General features: G+C 44.7%; 1 protein-coding gene across 8 annotated transcripts in view; it reads left to right on the forward strand.

Moving 5' to 3' along the window:
* The window catches only part of LOC139371018 (low-density lipoprotein receptor-related protein 1-like), a 172,721-nt gene that overhangs the window by 90,435 nt on the left and 66,405 nt on the right, over window positions 1-15,881 (forward strand). For all 8 annotated transcript variants that reach the window (XM_071111037.1, XM_071111039.1, XM_071111038.1 and 5 more), the window contains exons 7-13: window positions 3,942-4,104; window positions 10,301-10,523; window positions 11,676-11,865; window positions 11,993-12,136; window positions 13,455-13,691; window positions 13,886-14,066; window positions 15,572-15,794. In XM_071111037.1, coding sequence (XP_070967138.1) covers window positions 3,942-4,104; window positions 10,301-10,523; window positions 11,676-11,865; window positions 11,993-12,136; window positions 13,455-13,691; window positions 13,886-14,066; window positions 15,572-15,794 — 1,361 coding nt within the window. The remainder of the gene's footprint in view (window positions 1-3,941; window positions 4,105-10,300; window positions 10,524-11,675; window positions 11,866-11,992; window positions 12,137-13,454; window positions 13,692-13,885; window positions 14,067-15,571; window positions 15,795-15,881) is intronic.

The raw sequence follows: 15,881 nt of genomic DNA on the forward strand, positions 1-15,881 counted from the left end.
GGTGTTTAAGACTGGAGTGTTTTGAATGCAGGAGATTGGCTTTGGGGATAGGAAGGTGGATGTGAGGAGGGAGGGGGAGAACGTTAGATGCACAAATATCATATCGCCCCAAAAATGCTAACTTCCCCTGTTATTGTAATGGGAAGAGGTTAGCATGTCTTGGGGGTGTGAGATTTGTAACTTTCTCACTCATCGTTAATCACGATTCATTCAGGACTATCTGTGGTAGCTTTCACATTAATGTAGAAGTGTTTAGAAACATATTATATTCTTATTTAGAAAAAAGTGACTCCAAAATACATTATTTACCATTTCATGCTCTATTGAGCACAAAATCATCTGAAACACAACCAAAACAAACAGAAAATGCATCCAAGTTTGTAGAGTCACAAGCTTGATGTAATCATTGCTTGCTAGGAATTTGGGACCAAATACTAAACTTTTGACTCCTTTTAATACACATATAAGTGAATTTGTCCCAATACTTATGCTCCTCTAAAATGGGGGACTATATACCGAAAAAATTCTAAACAGTTCAACCGCTATGGATAATAATACCCTCAGATTAAAGCTGACAGTCTGCACTTTAACCTCATAGTCATTGTATCATTTCAAATCCGAAGTGCTGGAGCCAAAACAGAAACAAATTGTCACTGTCCCAATACTTTTGGAGCTCACTGTAGATGTGGCTCTGATTAGTCCAATAGCAAGTGCAGGTTAGAAATACGCCCTCACAAATTCCCTGTATATAAATCTAGTCCTCTCTCTCTGAGGTGCAGAGGGCTGAGCAGAGTAAACAACCTATTTGGAGGAGAGAAAAAAAGGAAAAAGGCACTGTGGTCTGTTTTTTCAATTATGTTGTGTTGTTTTTATAGTGCAATTTTGGTCAGACAGAAGTGCAGTAAATGAATGCAGACTGTTTTTCCTCTCTTCTAGGGAAGAGGGAGGGATGGGGTGATGATGCATGGAGGAAGAAGAGAGAAGTGGGAGTAGAGTGGGAGGGAGTGAGGGAGTGAGGGAGCGAGGGAGGAAGGTGGAAAAAAGAATTTGGCTTCCCAGTCAGAGTTTCTGTTTATCAGTTCCAATGATAGGCAATGGACTTCTTCTACTCTTTTGTTTTTAGCTGTTGAGCACACTGTTAGGGTGTTTCTCAACCCTCCTCCACCACACTCCATTCTTCCTCCACTCCCCCTCTTCCTCTTTTTTGTTTTATCCATGGCTTAATCAACGTAGTTTGGCCTGGCGGCCAGCTGGGAGTGTTTAAGCGTGGTTCCATGTTAAAATAAAAAGCACCATGGGGAATATGACCCCTGATTCCCGTAAACCTCCTTCTCTCCTCTCCTCTCCTACTGGCACAATAAAGGTATTTAAAAAAACTAAAAATCTCCTCCTCTAAGCCAGCTGCTGCTGCGTAATCCGTTTTCCTAATGGAAACCATACAATCTCTCATCTCCCCCTTTGTCAATTAAAAATATAGATTTTTCTTAAGTGCATAAATGTCATCCATTTTGCCTGCCCTCTCATTCAATCACATTGGAAATTGTGTGTGTGTGTGTTTAACAATGAAACCTCCTTTTGAATTCCATTTAGATTTATTGGCCATGAGCTGGTAAGCTTTCACTAGACATACTGTTATTGCCCTCTTAGACCATGGAATTTGCCTCATCATCCTACTCTTTCCTCTTTTAGAGAAAACTATCCCCTTGACCCTCCTAAATCAACACCGCGCCACCAGACGTGTGTGTGTGTGTGTGAGAGATTGAAAGAGGGAGTGTTTGTAGGTTGAGTTTTGGTCAATAAAATGCACCTTGTGGGATGCCCCCTGCCTCAGAGAGAGAGCGCGAGAGAGACACACCCACACACTTTAAACCCAGTTATACTATTACAATTTTAGGGGACTGTATCACTGTGTTCCCCAGTGTCTCATCTCTCCTTTTCCTTTAACTCTGACAATGGGGCTTTTTCTATAAGTCTGGCAAACACTCAGTCTATGGTTGCTGTGGGAGGGAGTGGGAGGGAGGGAGTGTGTGTGTGTGTTGCTCTTTCTCTCTCCTCTACCCTCTGTATGTGCTGTATTCGGCATTGTTTGGGTGGAGCAGGGCATTTTCCCTTCAAGTCTCAGTGGGGTGGGGCATAACATATGTGTGTGTCAGACTTGGGTTGAAATCCTGTGAGGATTTGCTTTAGTCTGGACAGTGCCAGGTGGACGTTTTTTTTTGCTTTAGTCTGGACAGTGCCAGGTGGACGGGTTTTTTTGCTTTAGTCTGGACAGTGCCAGGTGGACGTTCTTTTTTTTGCTCTAGTCTGGACAGTGCCAGGTGGACGTTTTTTTTTTTTGCTCTAGTCTGGACAGTGCCAGGTGGACGTTTTTTTTTTTGCTCTAGTCTGGACAGTGCCAGGTGGACGTTCTTTTTTTTGCTCTAGTCTGGACAGTGCCAGGTGGACGTTTTTTTTTTTTTAGTCTGGACAGTGCCAGGTGGACGTTTTTTTTTTTGCTCTAGTCTGGACAGTGCCAGGTGGACGTTTTTTTTTTTGCTCTAGTCTGGACAGTGCCAGGTGGACGTTTTTTTTTTTGCTTTAGTCTGGACAGTGCCAGGTGGACGTTTTTTTTTTTGCTTTAGTCTGGACAGTGCCAGGTGGACGGGGTTTGCACTTCTTTCTATTCATATTATTGTAACAGACAAGCTCAATGTAGCACGTATAGTAGTATCTGAGATCAGGTCTGGCCTGTGTGTTTGTCCAGGTCTTTGAAGTTCTTGGAGGGGTGGGGCTGAGTCTATCCTCAGGCCATGGGAAAATCTACCAGTCTTAATAGGAGATTACACAGTACCATTTCTACCACTCTAACAACCACATTCTCACTCTCCTCTCCCAGCTGGAATAACCATATTAAAAAGGACCATAACACAACCACTGGATAACTAACTAATACCGAACGCAGCCACAGTGAAGCAGGGGGTATATAATGGGTATAATAGTACTCAGATATTCCAATCCTAAGCCAAACCATCAGCAGGTTTTTTAGAAAGAAGCGGACCCTGTATCAGTGGTTCGGAGCAACTTCTGCGTACTGTTGGTGGACTTGGGAAGAAGGAGAGTAAGAGAGAGTGAGTCTGTCTGTGAATGACAGGAACATTGCTTAGAGGAAGCCTAATTTGCCAATGTCACGGTCATCTCTTTTGACATTCAGGGAAATTGCAAAGAATAACCCGAATTACAGAGGCTGCCAGGCTTTCTAGGCAACTGACCTGCGTGAGTCTGAGTGTGTGTGTGTGTGTGTTGCTGTGTGTCATTCTGTAAGCGAGTGTCAAGGCTTTCTGCCACGCTGCATGTTATATTATAGCTTAATATGTATCCCTCTTCCATCACCACTCTGCTGCACATACAGTATGTAGAGCACACCACACACACACACACACACACACACACACACACAATACGGTGCCAGGTTAATGTGCTGTAGATTTAGAAACATCAGCAATGAGTGCATAATGGAATGTTTACATAGCTAGCAGTGAGACAGAGACAGACAGAAAGCCAGGCATAGCAGGACCGTTAGATATGGTTATAGTCACTGGGACTATCAAGTCATGATGGAGCTCCCTACCATTATCTCAATGTCTCACTCCACCATTTCCTTTACCACAGTACTAAACCGTACGGTACATTAGATCATACAGCGTGCAGGTGCCCACATAGACCGAGCCTGAGCGAGAGAACAGGTCAATGAAGATGTATCAGTCGACATGTAAAGTATTTTCATTGTTTCTAATCTTTTTATGTCTCCTCTTTTCCGTCTATTTTTATTTTCTCCCTCCCTTTTCCTTTCTCTCTCTTGCCCCCCTTCCTCTTCTCTCTCTGTATCTCCCCTACTCCCTCCCTCTTTCCACTCATCTCTCTCTCTCTCTATTTCACTCTCTCTTTCTCTCTCTGCTGTCCAGATGTGGAGCAGATGGCTATTGACTGGCTGACAGGAAACTTCTACTTTGTGGATGACGTGGACGACCGGATCTTTGTCTGTGACAAGGACGGTCAGACGTGTGTCACCCTGCTGGACCAGGAGCTGTACAACCCCAAGGGCATCGCCCTGGACCCCACTATGGGGTGAGGACACACACACACACACACACACACACACACACACACACACACACACACACACACACACACACACACACACACACACACACACACACACACACACACACACACACACACACACACACACACACACACACACACACACACACACACACACACACACACACACGCCCCCAGACTGCTTATGTGTCCGTGTTTTGTCTTTTATGTTATGTATCTTATACCAATCCATCACCACTAGAGGTCGACCGATTAATCGGAATGGCCGATTAATTAGGGCCATTTCAAGTTTTCTTAACAATCGGAAATCTGTATTTTTGGACATAGATTTGGCCGATTTAAAAAAAATATATTTTTTAAACCTTTATTTAACTAGGCAAGTCAGTTAAGAACACGTTCTTATTTTCAATGACGGCCTAGGAACAGTGTGTTAACTGCCTTGTTCTGGGGCAGAATGACAGATTTGTACCTTGTCAGCTCAGGGATTCAATCTTGCAACCTTACAGTTAACTAACGTTAGTCCAACGCTCTAACCACCTGCCTGTCATTTCACTCCACGAGAAGCCTACCTGTTACGCAAATGCAGTAAGAAGCCAAGGTAAGTTGCTAGCTAGCATTAAACTTATCTTATGAAAACAATCAATCAATCATAATCACTAGTTAGAACTACACATGGTTGATGATATTACTAGTTTATCTAGCGTGTCCTGCTAGTGTCCTGCTAATCGATGCGGTGCGCATTCACGGAAAAAGGACTGTCGTCGCTCCAACGTGTACCTAACCATAAACATCAATGCCTTTCTTAAAATCAATACACAGAAGTATATAGTTTTAAACCTGCATATTTAGCTAAAATAAATCCAGGTTAGCAGTCAATATTAACCAGGTGAAATTGTCACTTCTCTTGCATTCATTGCACGCAGAGTCAGGGTATATGCGATAATAATAAACGTTTTGTTTTCGAAATGATAGTTTCCGGATTCGACCATATTAACGACCAAAGGCTCGTATTTCTGTGTTATTATAATTAATTCTATGATTTGATAGAGCAGTCTGACTGAGCGATGGTAGGCAGCAGCAGGCTCGTAAGCATTTATTCAAACAGCACTTTCGTGTGTTTTTCCAGCAGCTCTTCGCTCTGCTTCAAGCATTGCGCTGTTTATGACTTCAAGCTTATCAACTCCCAAGATTAGGCTAGTGTAACCGATGTGAAATGGCTAGCTAGTGTGCTAATAGCATTTCAAATGTCACTCGCTCTGAGACTTGGAGTAGTTGTTCCCCTTGCTCTGCAAGTCTAACGCTGCTTCGAGGATGGCTGTTGTCGATGTGTTCCTGGTTCGAGGGACGGAAGCTATACTGTTACACTGGCAATACTAAAGTGCCTATAAGAACATCCAATAGTCAAAGGTATATGGAATAGAAATGGTATAGAGAGAAATTGTCCTATAAATACTATATTAACTACAACCTAAAACCTCTTACCTGGGAATATAGTCTCATGTTAAAAGGAACCACCAGCTTTCATATGTTCTCATGTTCTGAGCAAGGAACTGAAACGTTAGCTTTCTTACATGGCACTTTTACTTTCTTCTCCAGCACTTTGTTTTTGCATTATTTAAACCAAATTGAACACGTTCCATTATTTATTTGAGGCCAAATTGATTTTATTGATGTATTATATTAAGTTAAAATAAGTGTTAATTCAGTATTGTTGTAATTGTCATTATAACAAAAAAAATCATCCTTATTAATCGGTATCGGCTTTTTTTTGGTCCTCCAATAATCTGCATCGGCATTGAAAAATCATAATCGTTCGCCCTCTAATCACCACACATGAAGTTCCCTTTAAGGAAATGAAGGTCAATTGAATTGATGTACACACCTGCAAAATCATTTTACATATACACACATTCACACTCATCATGTAACCCTATTCAATGCCCCCATTTGTTCGAGGTTGGATGGGCATGTCTTTGCATGTACGCAGTGAGACAGCGAATTTCACACTGCAGTCTGTCTGTCCTCCCGTCTTTATCCCATGGGAACAGACCAATGTCCCAGAGCACGTTTGTTTTAACACGCCATAACAGTCCCATGAGAGGCCCAATATTTGGGCAACCGTAGTCTGTCATTGTTACACAACCCAAAACAATGGGCTGGGGTTGAGGGGTGGTTGGAGGGGCGAAGGGGTTTCAGTTTTCCCGAAACACTTGGAGGTGTTTCATTCCCCTCTCTGACTGGAAGTTTTGGGGGAGCAGTAATTTAGTGCAGATGTTCCATTCCCCTCTCTGACTGGAAGTTTTGGGGGAGCAGTAATTTAGTGCAGATGTTTCATTCCCCTCTCTGACTGGAAGTTTTGGGGGAGCAGTAATTTAGTGCAGATGTTTCATTCCCCTCTCTGACTGGAAGTTTTGGGGGAGCAGTAATTTAGTGCAGATGTTCCATTCCCCTCTCTGACTGGAAGTTTTGGGGGAGCAGTAATTTAGTGCAGGTGTTTCATTCCCCTCTCTGACTGGAAGTTTTGGGGGAGCAGTAATTTAGTGCAGATGTTTCATTCCCCTCTCTGACTGGAAGTTTTGGGGGAGCAGTAATTTAGTGCAGATGTTTCATTCCCCTCTCTGACTGGAAGTTTTGGGGGAGCAGTAATTTAGTGCAGATGTTTCATTCCCCTCTCTGACTGGAAGTTTTGGGGGAGCAGTAATTTAGTGCAGATGTTCCATTCCCCTCTCTGACTGGAAGTTTTGGGGGAGCAGTAATTTAGTGCAGATGTTCCATTCCCCTCTCTGACTGGAAGTTTTGGGGGAGCAGTAATTTAGTGCAGATGTTCCATTCCCCTCTCTGACTGGAAGTTTTGGGGGAGCAGTAATTTAGTGCAGATGTTTCATTCCCCTCTCTGACTGGAAGTTTTGGGGGAGCAGTAATTTAGTGCAGATGTTCCATTCCCCTCTCTGACTGGAAGTTTTGGGGGAGCAGTAATTTAGTGCAGATGTTTCATTCCCCTCTCTGACTGGAAGTTTTGGGGGAGCAGTAATTTAGTGCAGATGTTTCATTCCCCTCTCTGACTGGAAGTTTTGGGGGAGCAGTAATTTAGTGCAGATGTTCCATTCCCCTCTCTGACTGGAAGTTTTGGGGGAGCAGTAATTTAGTGCAGATGTTTCATTCCCCTCTCTGACTGGAAGTTTTGGGGGAGCAGTAATTTAGTGCAGATGTTTCATTCCCCTCTCTGACTGGAAGTTTTGGGGGAGCAGTAATTTAGTGCAGATGTTCCATTCCCCTCTCTGACTGGAAGTTTTGGGGGAGCAGTAATTTAGTGCAGGTGTTTCATTCCCCTCTCTGACTGGAAGTTTTGGGGGAGCAGTAATTTAGTGCAGATGTTTCATTCCCCTCTCTGACTGGAAGTTTTGGGGGAGCAGTAATTTAGTGCAGATGTTTCATTCCCCTCTCTGACTGGAAGTTTTGGGGGAGCAGTAATTTAGTGCAGATGTTTCATTCCCCTCTCTGACTGGAAGTTTTGGGGGAGCAGTAATTTAGTGCAGATGTTTCATTCCGCTCTCTGACTGGAAGTTTTGGGGGAGCAGTAATTTAGTGCAGATGTTTCATTTGTGTTGTTCAGCCCTGAGCCCCTGAGCGCTCCCAAATCTTGCCTTTTCACTGTTTTTCTATAGTCATGTTTTTATTTCAGCCCTGCTGTTTATGACGGGTCTCGGAACTCAATTCCAAAAGGGGTTGTGTGTGTGTGTGTGTGTGTGCTCGCCATGTGTGTGTGTGTGTGTCTCTGTTTGTGTGTGTGCGCGCATGTGCAAGTATTTGTTTTTCATTCCAACCAATTCCCAGTGCTATAATTGTCTGTGCAGTAATATACTCTGGTACATTTACTTCCCCTGCCTGATGTTGTCCAGCTGCTATAAGAGGATGAGAGTAATATTCTTGGCTGTAATTTAGAGATTATATAATATTTGTGTGTGTGTGTGTGTGTGTGTGTGTGTGTAGTTGACTGATTTGCCTTTAAATTGTTTAACTTGGGTCAGATGTTTCGGGTAGCCTTCCACAAGCTTTAAAATAACATAAAATCTATCAGAAATACGGTGTAGACGTTGTTGTTGTAAATGACTATTGTAGCTGGAAACGGCAATAAAAAATAAAAAAATGGAATATCTACGTAGGTGTACAGAGGCCCATTATTAGCAACCATCACTCCTGTGTTCCAATGGCACGTTGTGTTAGCTAATCCAAGTTTATCATTTTAAAAGGCTAATTCATCATTAGAAAACCCTTTTGCAATTTATGTTCGCACAGCTGAAAACTATTGTTCTCATTAAAGAAGCAATAAAACTGGCCTTCTTTGGACTAGTTGAGTATCTGGAGCATTTGTGGGTTCGATTACAGGCTCAAAATGGCCAGAAACAAAGAACTTCTGAAACTCGTCAATCTATTCTTGTTCTGAGAAATGAAGGCTATTCCAATGCATGAAACTGAAGATCTCGTACAACGCTGTGTACTAGTCTCAACTTAAACAGTTTTTTAAATTTATTTTTTATTTCACCATTATTTAACCAGGTAGGTTAGTTGAGAAAAAGTTCTCATTTGCAACTGCGACCTGGCCAAGATAAAGCATAGCAGTGTGAACAGACAACACATGGAGTAAACAATTAACAAGTCAATAACACAGTAGAAAAAAAAGAGTCTATATACATTGTGTGCAAAAGGCATAAGGAGGTAGGGGAATAATTACAATTTTGCAGATTAACACTGGAGTGATAAATTATCAGATGGTCATGTACAGGTGGTTGGTGTGCAAAAGAGCAGAAAAGTAAATAAATATAAACAGTATGGGGATGAGGTAGGTAAAATTGAGTGGGCTATTTACCGATAGACTATGTACAGCTGCAGCGATCGGTTAGCTGCTCAGACAGCAGATGTTTGAAGTTGGTGAGGGAGATAAAAGTCTCCAACTTCAGTGATTTTTGCAATTCGTTCCAGTCGCAGGCAGCAGAGAACTGGAACGAAAGGCGGCCAAATGAGGTGTTGGCTTTAGGGATGATCAGTGAGATACACCTGCTGGAGCGCGTGCTACGGGTGGGTGTTGCCATCGTGACCAGTGAACTGAGATAAGGCGGAGCTTTACCTAGCATGGACTTGTAGATGACCTGGAGCCAGTGGGTCTGGCGATAAATATGTAGCGAGGGCCAGCCGACTAGAGCACACAGGTCGCAGTGGTGGGTGGTATAAGGTGCTTTAGTAACAAAATGGATGGCACTGTGATAAACTGCATCCAGTTTGCTGAGTAGAGTATTGGAAGCTATTTTGCAGATGACATTGCCAAAGTCGAGGATCGGTAGGATAGTCAGTTTTACTAGGGTAAGTTTGGCGGCGTGAGTGAAGGAGGCTTTGTTGCGGAATAGAAAGCCGACTCTAGATTTGATTTTAGATTGGAGATGTTTGATATGAGACTGGAAGGAGAGTTTACAGTGAAGAGGCAACTCCGGGATGCTGGCCTTCTATAGGCAGAGTTCCTCTGTCCAGTGTCTGTGTTCTTTTGCCCATCTTAATAATTTATTTTTATTGGCCAGTCTGAGATATGGCTTTTACTTTGCAACTCTGCCTAGAAGGCCAGGATCCCGGAGTCGCCTCTTCACTGTTGACGTTGAGATTGATGTTTTGCGGGTACTATTTAATGAAGCTACCAGTTGAGGACTTGTGAGGCATCTGTTTCTCAAACTAGACACTCTAATGTACTTGTCCTCTTGCTCAGTTGTGCACCGGGGCCTTTCCGAGAGCATGTCCAAGACAGTTTGATAGTTTCCTCCTGTTTAGGAACCAGTGAGAGGCACGGTAAACAAGCTTTTTAAGGAGAAAGACATAATAGAATATCAAATGTTCTAGTTAGGCCCAGGAGGTGTCCCTAGGTTGTTGTTGGACAAACTTACCACACTCAAATAGTCCTCCATATATAACCTAATTAAGGTAATAAGGGCTATTCAACTACAGAGCCAAGTTTCCCCTACATTTATCAATTCACCAATCAACCAATCACTGTCAAGCAGCTGTCTCTCCTCTCCCGCAGCTCTTCCCTAGGTTGTTGCTGGAAATGAAAACATCCTCATGCTCAGTTAACTTACCTGCTAAAATATGTTTGGAATAAAATAGAATCTAGAATTCTTGTCTATAATCATCTCCCTCCCCTATTCTTCTTCCACAGTAAAGTGTTCTTCACAGACTACGGTCAGATCCCCAAGGTGGAACGTTGTGACATGGATGGTCAGAACCGGACTAAGCTGGTGGACAGTAAGATTGTGTTCCCCCACGGTATCACCCTGGACCTGGTCAGCAGGCTGGTCTACTGGGCTGATGCATACCTGGACTACATAGAGGTGGTGGACTACGAAGGCAAGAACAGACACACCATCATACAGGGCCTGCTGGTGAGGACATACACGCACATGCGCACACGAGCACACGCACACACAAACACACAAGGACATCGAGGGCAAGAACAAACGCACTATCATTCAGGGCCTGCTTGTGAGCTCATCAACCTGAGACTGTCTGGAAGCTAGCATATGGCAGAGTTCTGGAAGGGATCAGTTAAGTGGGTTTAACATTGTGGAATGTTGTAGATTGTTAATGTTGTGTAGAGCAGATGGACATCTTTATGTAGTGTAAGGAGCTGTGAACTTTACATTCATAGTTTTCCAAGCAGTTCAATCTTAAATGGAAATACATGGCACTAAAACCAAGTGCCCCCCTTTTTATGTGTGTAAATCTATGTAGAGATTCCCTTGTTTTTCTCTCCTGTGAGGATCCTTTCTCCCCTGCGGTTGTAGTAGTTTGTAGACCGGTGAGCTATGGCCAGAGAGCAGGGGGTGGACAGTAGCCTTTTCATTAGAGTGCTGATTAGTAGGAGGTAAGGCTGAGCTCTGGACGGTGCCGCGGCAGGCGTGGCCAAGCGCCTTTTAAACCTGTTAGCAGGGCTTTTATCGCTAGCTGTCTCTGTCTGCACAAGTAATAGCCTTCATTTACTCACTGGGCCTGGGGGCAGAGACATGTGTACACACACACACACACACACACACACAAAGCCCCTTCATTTGTGTGTGTGTGCCAGATAGCAATCAGCAGCAGTTTAAAGTCCATGGACGGTTATTGATGGTGTGGTATGGGCTGTGTTGCAGAGAGCATCTGTGTTTATCCCTGCCCTGCCTCATCTTAATGGACGCTAGTTGCCCTGATCTGAAACACTGATGGGCCTCCAACGTCTATGTGACGTTAGTGCTGTTTTACTGGGACAGTACGCCTGGCTTTCTTCTCACGTATGAATGTGTGTTTGTTTAGGCGTGCTAGAGTGCATTGAATAAAACGGATCCCTGTGTCATGCGAAGGGTGATGTTTAGAATTCTGAAGCACCTTTGCGGTTGGGTTCGGACATACTGAGTGAATGAGTGTGGAGGGGAATGCTGGATTGATTGTGACTTTTTGGGGTTTTGCGTCACTCATTCTCTCTCCCTCCCCCTCTTTTTCTCTTCCCTCCCTTATTCTCTCTCTCCCTCCCTCCCTCTCCCCACCCTCTCTGTCAGATTGAGCATCTGTACGGTCTGACAGTGTTTGAGAACTACCTGTATGCCACTAACTCGGACAACGCCAACATGCAGCCTAAGACCAGTGTGATCCGAGTGAACCGCTTCAACAGCTCTGACTACCAGGTGGTGACCCGCGTCGACAAGGGAGGAGCCCTGCACGTCTACCACCAGAGACGCCAGCCCCCAGGTAACTGTTGTTATAGGGTTCTGTATTTTATGCTGGGCATATTGTCAAATCAATTCTATATTGAACCCACAGACATAGTGGTATAGTTGAAATTCATTTGAATACTAAAAAAAGTCCTCTCCTCCAGTGCGTAGCCATGCATGTGAGCCAGACCAGTTTGGGAAGGCAGGAGGCTGCTCTGATATTTGTCTGCTGGGAAACAGCCATAAGACCCGCACCTGCCGCTGTCGCTCCGGATTCAGCCTGGGGAGTGACGGGAAGTCCTGCAAGAGTAAGTACCACACAGCCAATCTCGTCTCAGGTACACCACAGCACAGCCAATCACCTCTCAGATACTCCATAGCACAGCCTACTATCTGTTAGGCAATTTTACAACCCAAGCAAATCCGCTTTAAGATGCTGAATTATATCTGCTCTGAGATACAACAACACAGCCAACCCATTCCTACATACGATAGTCTACGGCACAGATGATGTCACAGCCTATCCACTTTCAGCTCCTCCAATCAGCTCCTTCACAAATCTGGCTATCCATTCCTCCTCTGCGGCGGTCTCTTTGAGCAGCTAAATCTCATGTCTGAGCAGTAGAAATCGTCTGACTCACCTGGCCTTGACAGCCAACCTCCCTAATCAATGTCTACATGCCTGAAGTCCCACTAACTTTAAACCGGAGGCATAGATTGATTCTGTGATTGAACCTGTGCCAAGGGCAGTGAAGATTCAGTCAGGAAAACCGCATGCCCCTGAGCTAAGGTCTGGGACACCCCTAATGTGCATGTATTAACCAGGCTTTTCTCCAATTGACTACTTTGGTATGCTGCATCATGTAAGTTGCAACCGCATCCCTGATTGATTCACTTTGCCCGCAAGGTATGTATTAATATTCTGTGAGGATATGAAAGCAAGCACATATTGATCTGTTTCTAGACTATAACCCTTTGGTGGCCTTGATAACCACACCACGGTAGATTGATTCAACAGAAGCCTCTCCCGTCCGCCATGCCATACGGAACTCCCGCTTGTTCATTTGAATGATTTGAAAATCGCTTACGATTCTCATTAGGTTGACGGGATTATGCTGCTCTTGCGCCATTTCTGTCTGTTTTAAATCATGCAAATGACATGGGGCAGTGTAATTTAGTTTCAGCATTTCAATTGGGAATTATTTTCTGAGACGCAATCGGTCACAAGATTTAAGAAAGCCGGGAATATTGGAAGGGATTGGAATCATGTGGATCTCATCAAACAACAAAGGCCTCACTAATACTCTCCTCCTCCTGGTCCCATGTCTGTCTGTCGTAGCATTGTAGTGTGACTTGAAATCCTTTTAAGAAGCTACCTCTCAGGTTGGGCAGACTTGCTAGAGAGACGCTAACTAGATATGTGTTTATAATAAGTTTACAGTCAAAAGCCCCTATTCATAAAGCATCTCAAAGTGCTGATCTAGGATCAGTTTTTGTCTTCTAGATCATAATGAATAAGATTACATGGACAGGGGGATGGCTGATCCTAGATCAACATTCTTACTCTGAGATGATTTATGAATACATACCCAGTAAGTCCTCTCTATCTCCCATGCTGTTTCTCAGAGCCGGAGCATGAGCTGTTTCTGGTGTACGGTAAAGGTCGTCCAGGGGTCATCAGAGGGATGGACATGAATGCTAAGGTCCCAGATGAGTACATGATCCCCATAGAGAACCTGATGAACCCCAGAGCCCTGGACTTCCACTCGGAGAGTGACTTCATATATTTCGCCGACGCCACCAGCTACCTCATCGGCCGCCAGAAGATCGACGGTACAGAAAGGGACACCATTCTGAAGGAAGGTACGGTAATGTTGGCCATTTTCGGGAATCATTACAGTAATAGGGAGTAGTGGCCATTTTGGTTCCAAAATAATGCTAGCGCCTTGTCAGGTGCTCTTGTGAGGGTAGAGGTGATCATTTTAGCTCCGTTTGTCCAGTTTTGTTGTGTATAATAGGGTGACTGGCCTCTCACCACCTATTCCTCTGTGTTCCAGGGATCCATACAGTCGAGGGTATAGCGGTGGACTGGATGGCTGATAACCTGTACTGGACAGATGATGGGCCCAAGAAGACCATCAGTGTGGCCAGGCTGGAGAAGGCTTCCCAGACTCGCAAGACTCTCATCGATGGCAAGATGACCCACCCCCGCGCCATCGTAGTGGACCCCCTGCACGGGTAAGAGACGGAGAGAGGGGGGGGGGGGTGGGAGAAAGATGAAAGGAAAGATGGTGGTTTCAGATTGGTCTTTAAACTGTTGAGCTGCAACTTTAAAGTTTGTGGGTTGGATGTGTGGGAGAGGTTAGGTAAAAGTTGTTTTGTGGGAGGCGGTAGGTTTTAATTTAATTCAGAGTGTGTGTGTGTGTGTGTGTGTGTGTGTGTGTTTGATTCCCTCTGCTTCTTAATAGATTCTTTTGATATTCTAATGAGCCTCTCCCATGTGTGTGTGATGTGGCAGGGAGATGATTGGAAAGTTGACCCTGGGGGGTGTGGGTTAGTGTGTGTGTTGGTGTTAGTGTACATGCATACAAAATGTACATGCGTATGTGTGTGGGTCACAAAAGAGCAGATGGTCATCTGTCGATAATAGCCTCCTGTCACTAAGCCCCCATTGTCCCCTCATGGCGCTTCAAAACAATTCTCTCTCTCTCTCTCTGTGTGTGTGTGTGTGTGTGTGTGTGTGTGTGTGTGTGTGATAATTAAGCAATAGGACATATACCACAATCCCCAGTGGTGGAAAAAAAAAAGCTGATATACCTCAGCATCCAGGAGACAAACTACCCGGTTTATAATATGATATTTAGCAGACACTTTTATCCAAATCGACTTAGTCATGTGTGCATATATTTACTTATGAGTGGTCCCTGGAATCAAACCCACTACCCTGGGGTCGCAAGAGCCATGTTCCACCAACTGAGCTACAGTGTACTGGGCACCCGGGGTTCTCTCTCCAAGCGGTCTTAATCTGTGTGTGACTCTTCATATTGATGTACCCTCAGCTGGCCCGCTCCCTAGAGCAATACACACACACACAAACACACTTTAGATTGGCCGTGACAGAGAGATGTGCGTCCACACACTCTCCTGGAGAAGCGCTCACCTCCACTAAGACCTGTAATCAATCAGCCAGCCAGAGAGAGCGAGAGAAATAGGGGAGAGCGAGGGAGACGAGGAGAGACGGAGTGGAGGAGCGAGAGGAGAGTGAGATGGATCGAACCCGAGGTAGAAGTAGGGAGGAATAGAGAGAATGGGGGAAGGAGAGGTAAAGATGAGAGGTAGAGACCGGTAGAGGGGAGGAGTCTCAGAGGGAGAAATTGATTGAGTCAGATGGTCACTCATACTACAGTGTGATGAGGAGAGGAGAGTCTGGTGTTACATAATGAGTTGTTTAACAGCCGATATTGGACTTGGTCATAGTGGTGGCCGGCTGGCTGGATCGATAGTCCTTTGGTGTTCATCTATCAGGGGCTTTGACAGACAGCTCCAATCTGGAGAGAATGTCATTCGTCAGTATATTGACAGCCAGACTAGGGGACCCTTCACCGTGGGGGTGGACGAGGGTGGTTAGGAGACGTCCTATAGAATGCTACTCGATCAGATGTCAGCTGGGGCAGAATTGTCCAGTCACAATGGACCAAAACACACACACCCTGCTCACCCACCCCTCCTCTCTCTCTTCCAAGGTGGATGTACTGGACTGACTGGGAGGAAGATCCCAAGGAGAGTAAAAGAGGGAAGATTGAGCGGGCCTGGATGGATGGTTCTAACAGGAACGTGTTCCTGACCAGTAAGACAGTCTTGTGGCCCAATGGTCTGAGTCTGGACATCCCACAGGGCATTCTGTACTGGGTGGACGCATACTATGACCGCATCGAGATGGTCTACATTAACAACACTGAACGCAAGGTCAGTCAGACTGGTTACTAGTGCTTAACCTAACCCTAACCCTACTATGACCACCTCAACAACACCGAACTCAAGGTCAGACATTGA

The sequence above is a fragment of the Oncorhynchus clarkii genome, chromosome 17, assembly GCF_045791955.1.
Source record: "Oncorhynchus clarkii lewisi isolate Uvic-CL-2024 chromosome 17, UVic_Ocla_1.0, whole genome shotgun sequence".
In the NCBI taxonomy this organism is placed as follows: domain Eukaryota; kingdom Metazoa; phylum Chordata; class Actinopteri; order Salmoniformes; family Salmonidae; genus Oncorhynchus; species Oncorhynchus clarkii.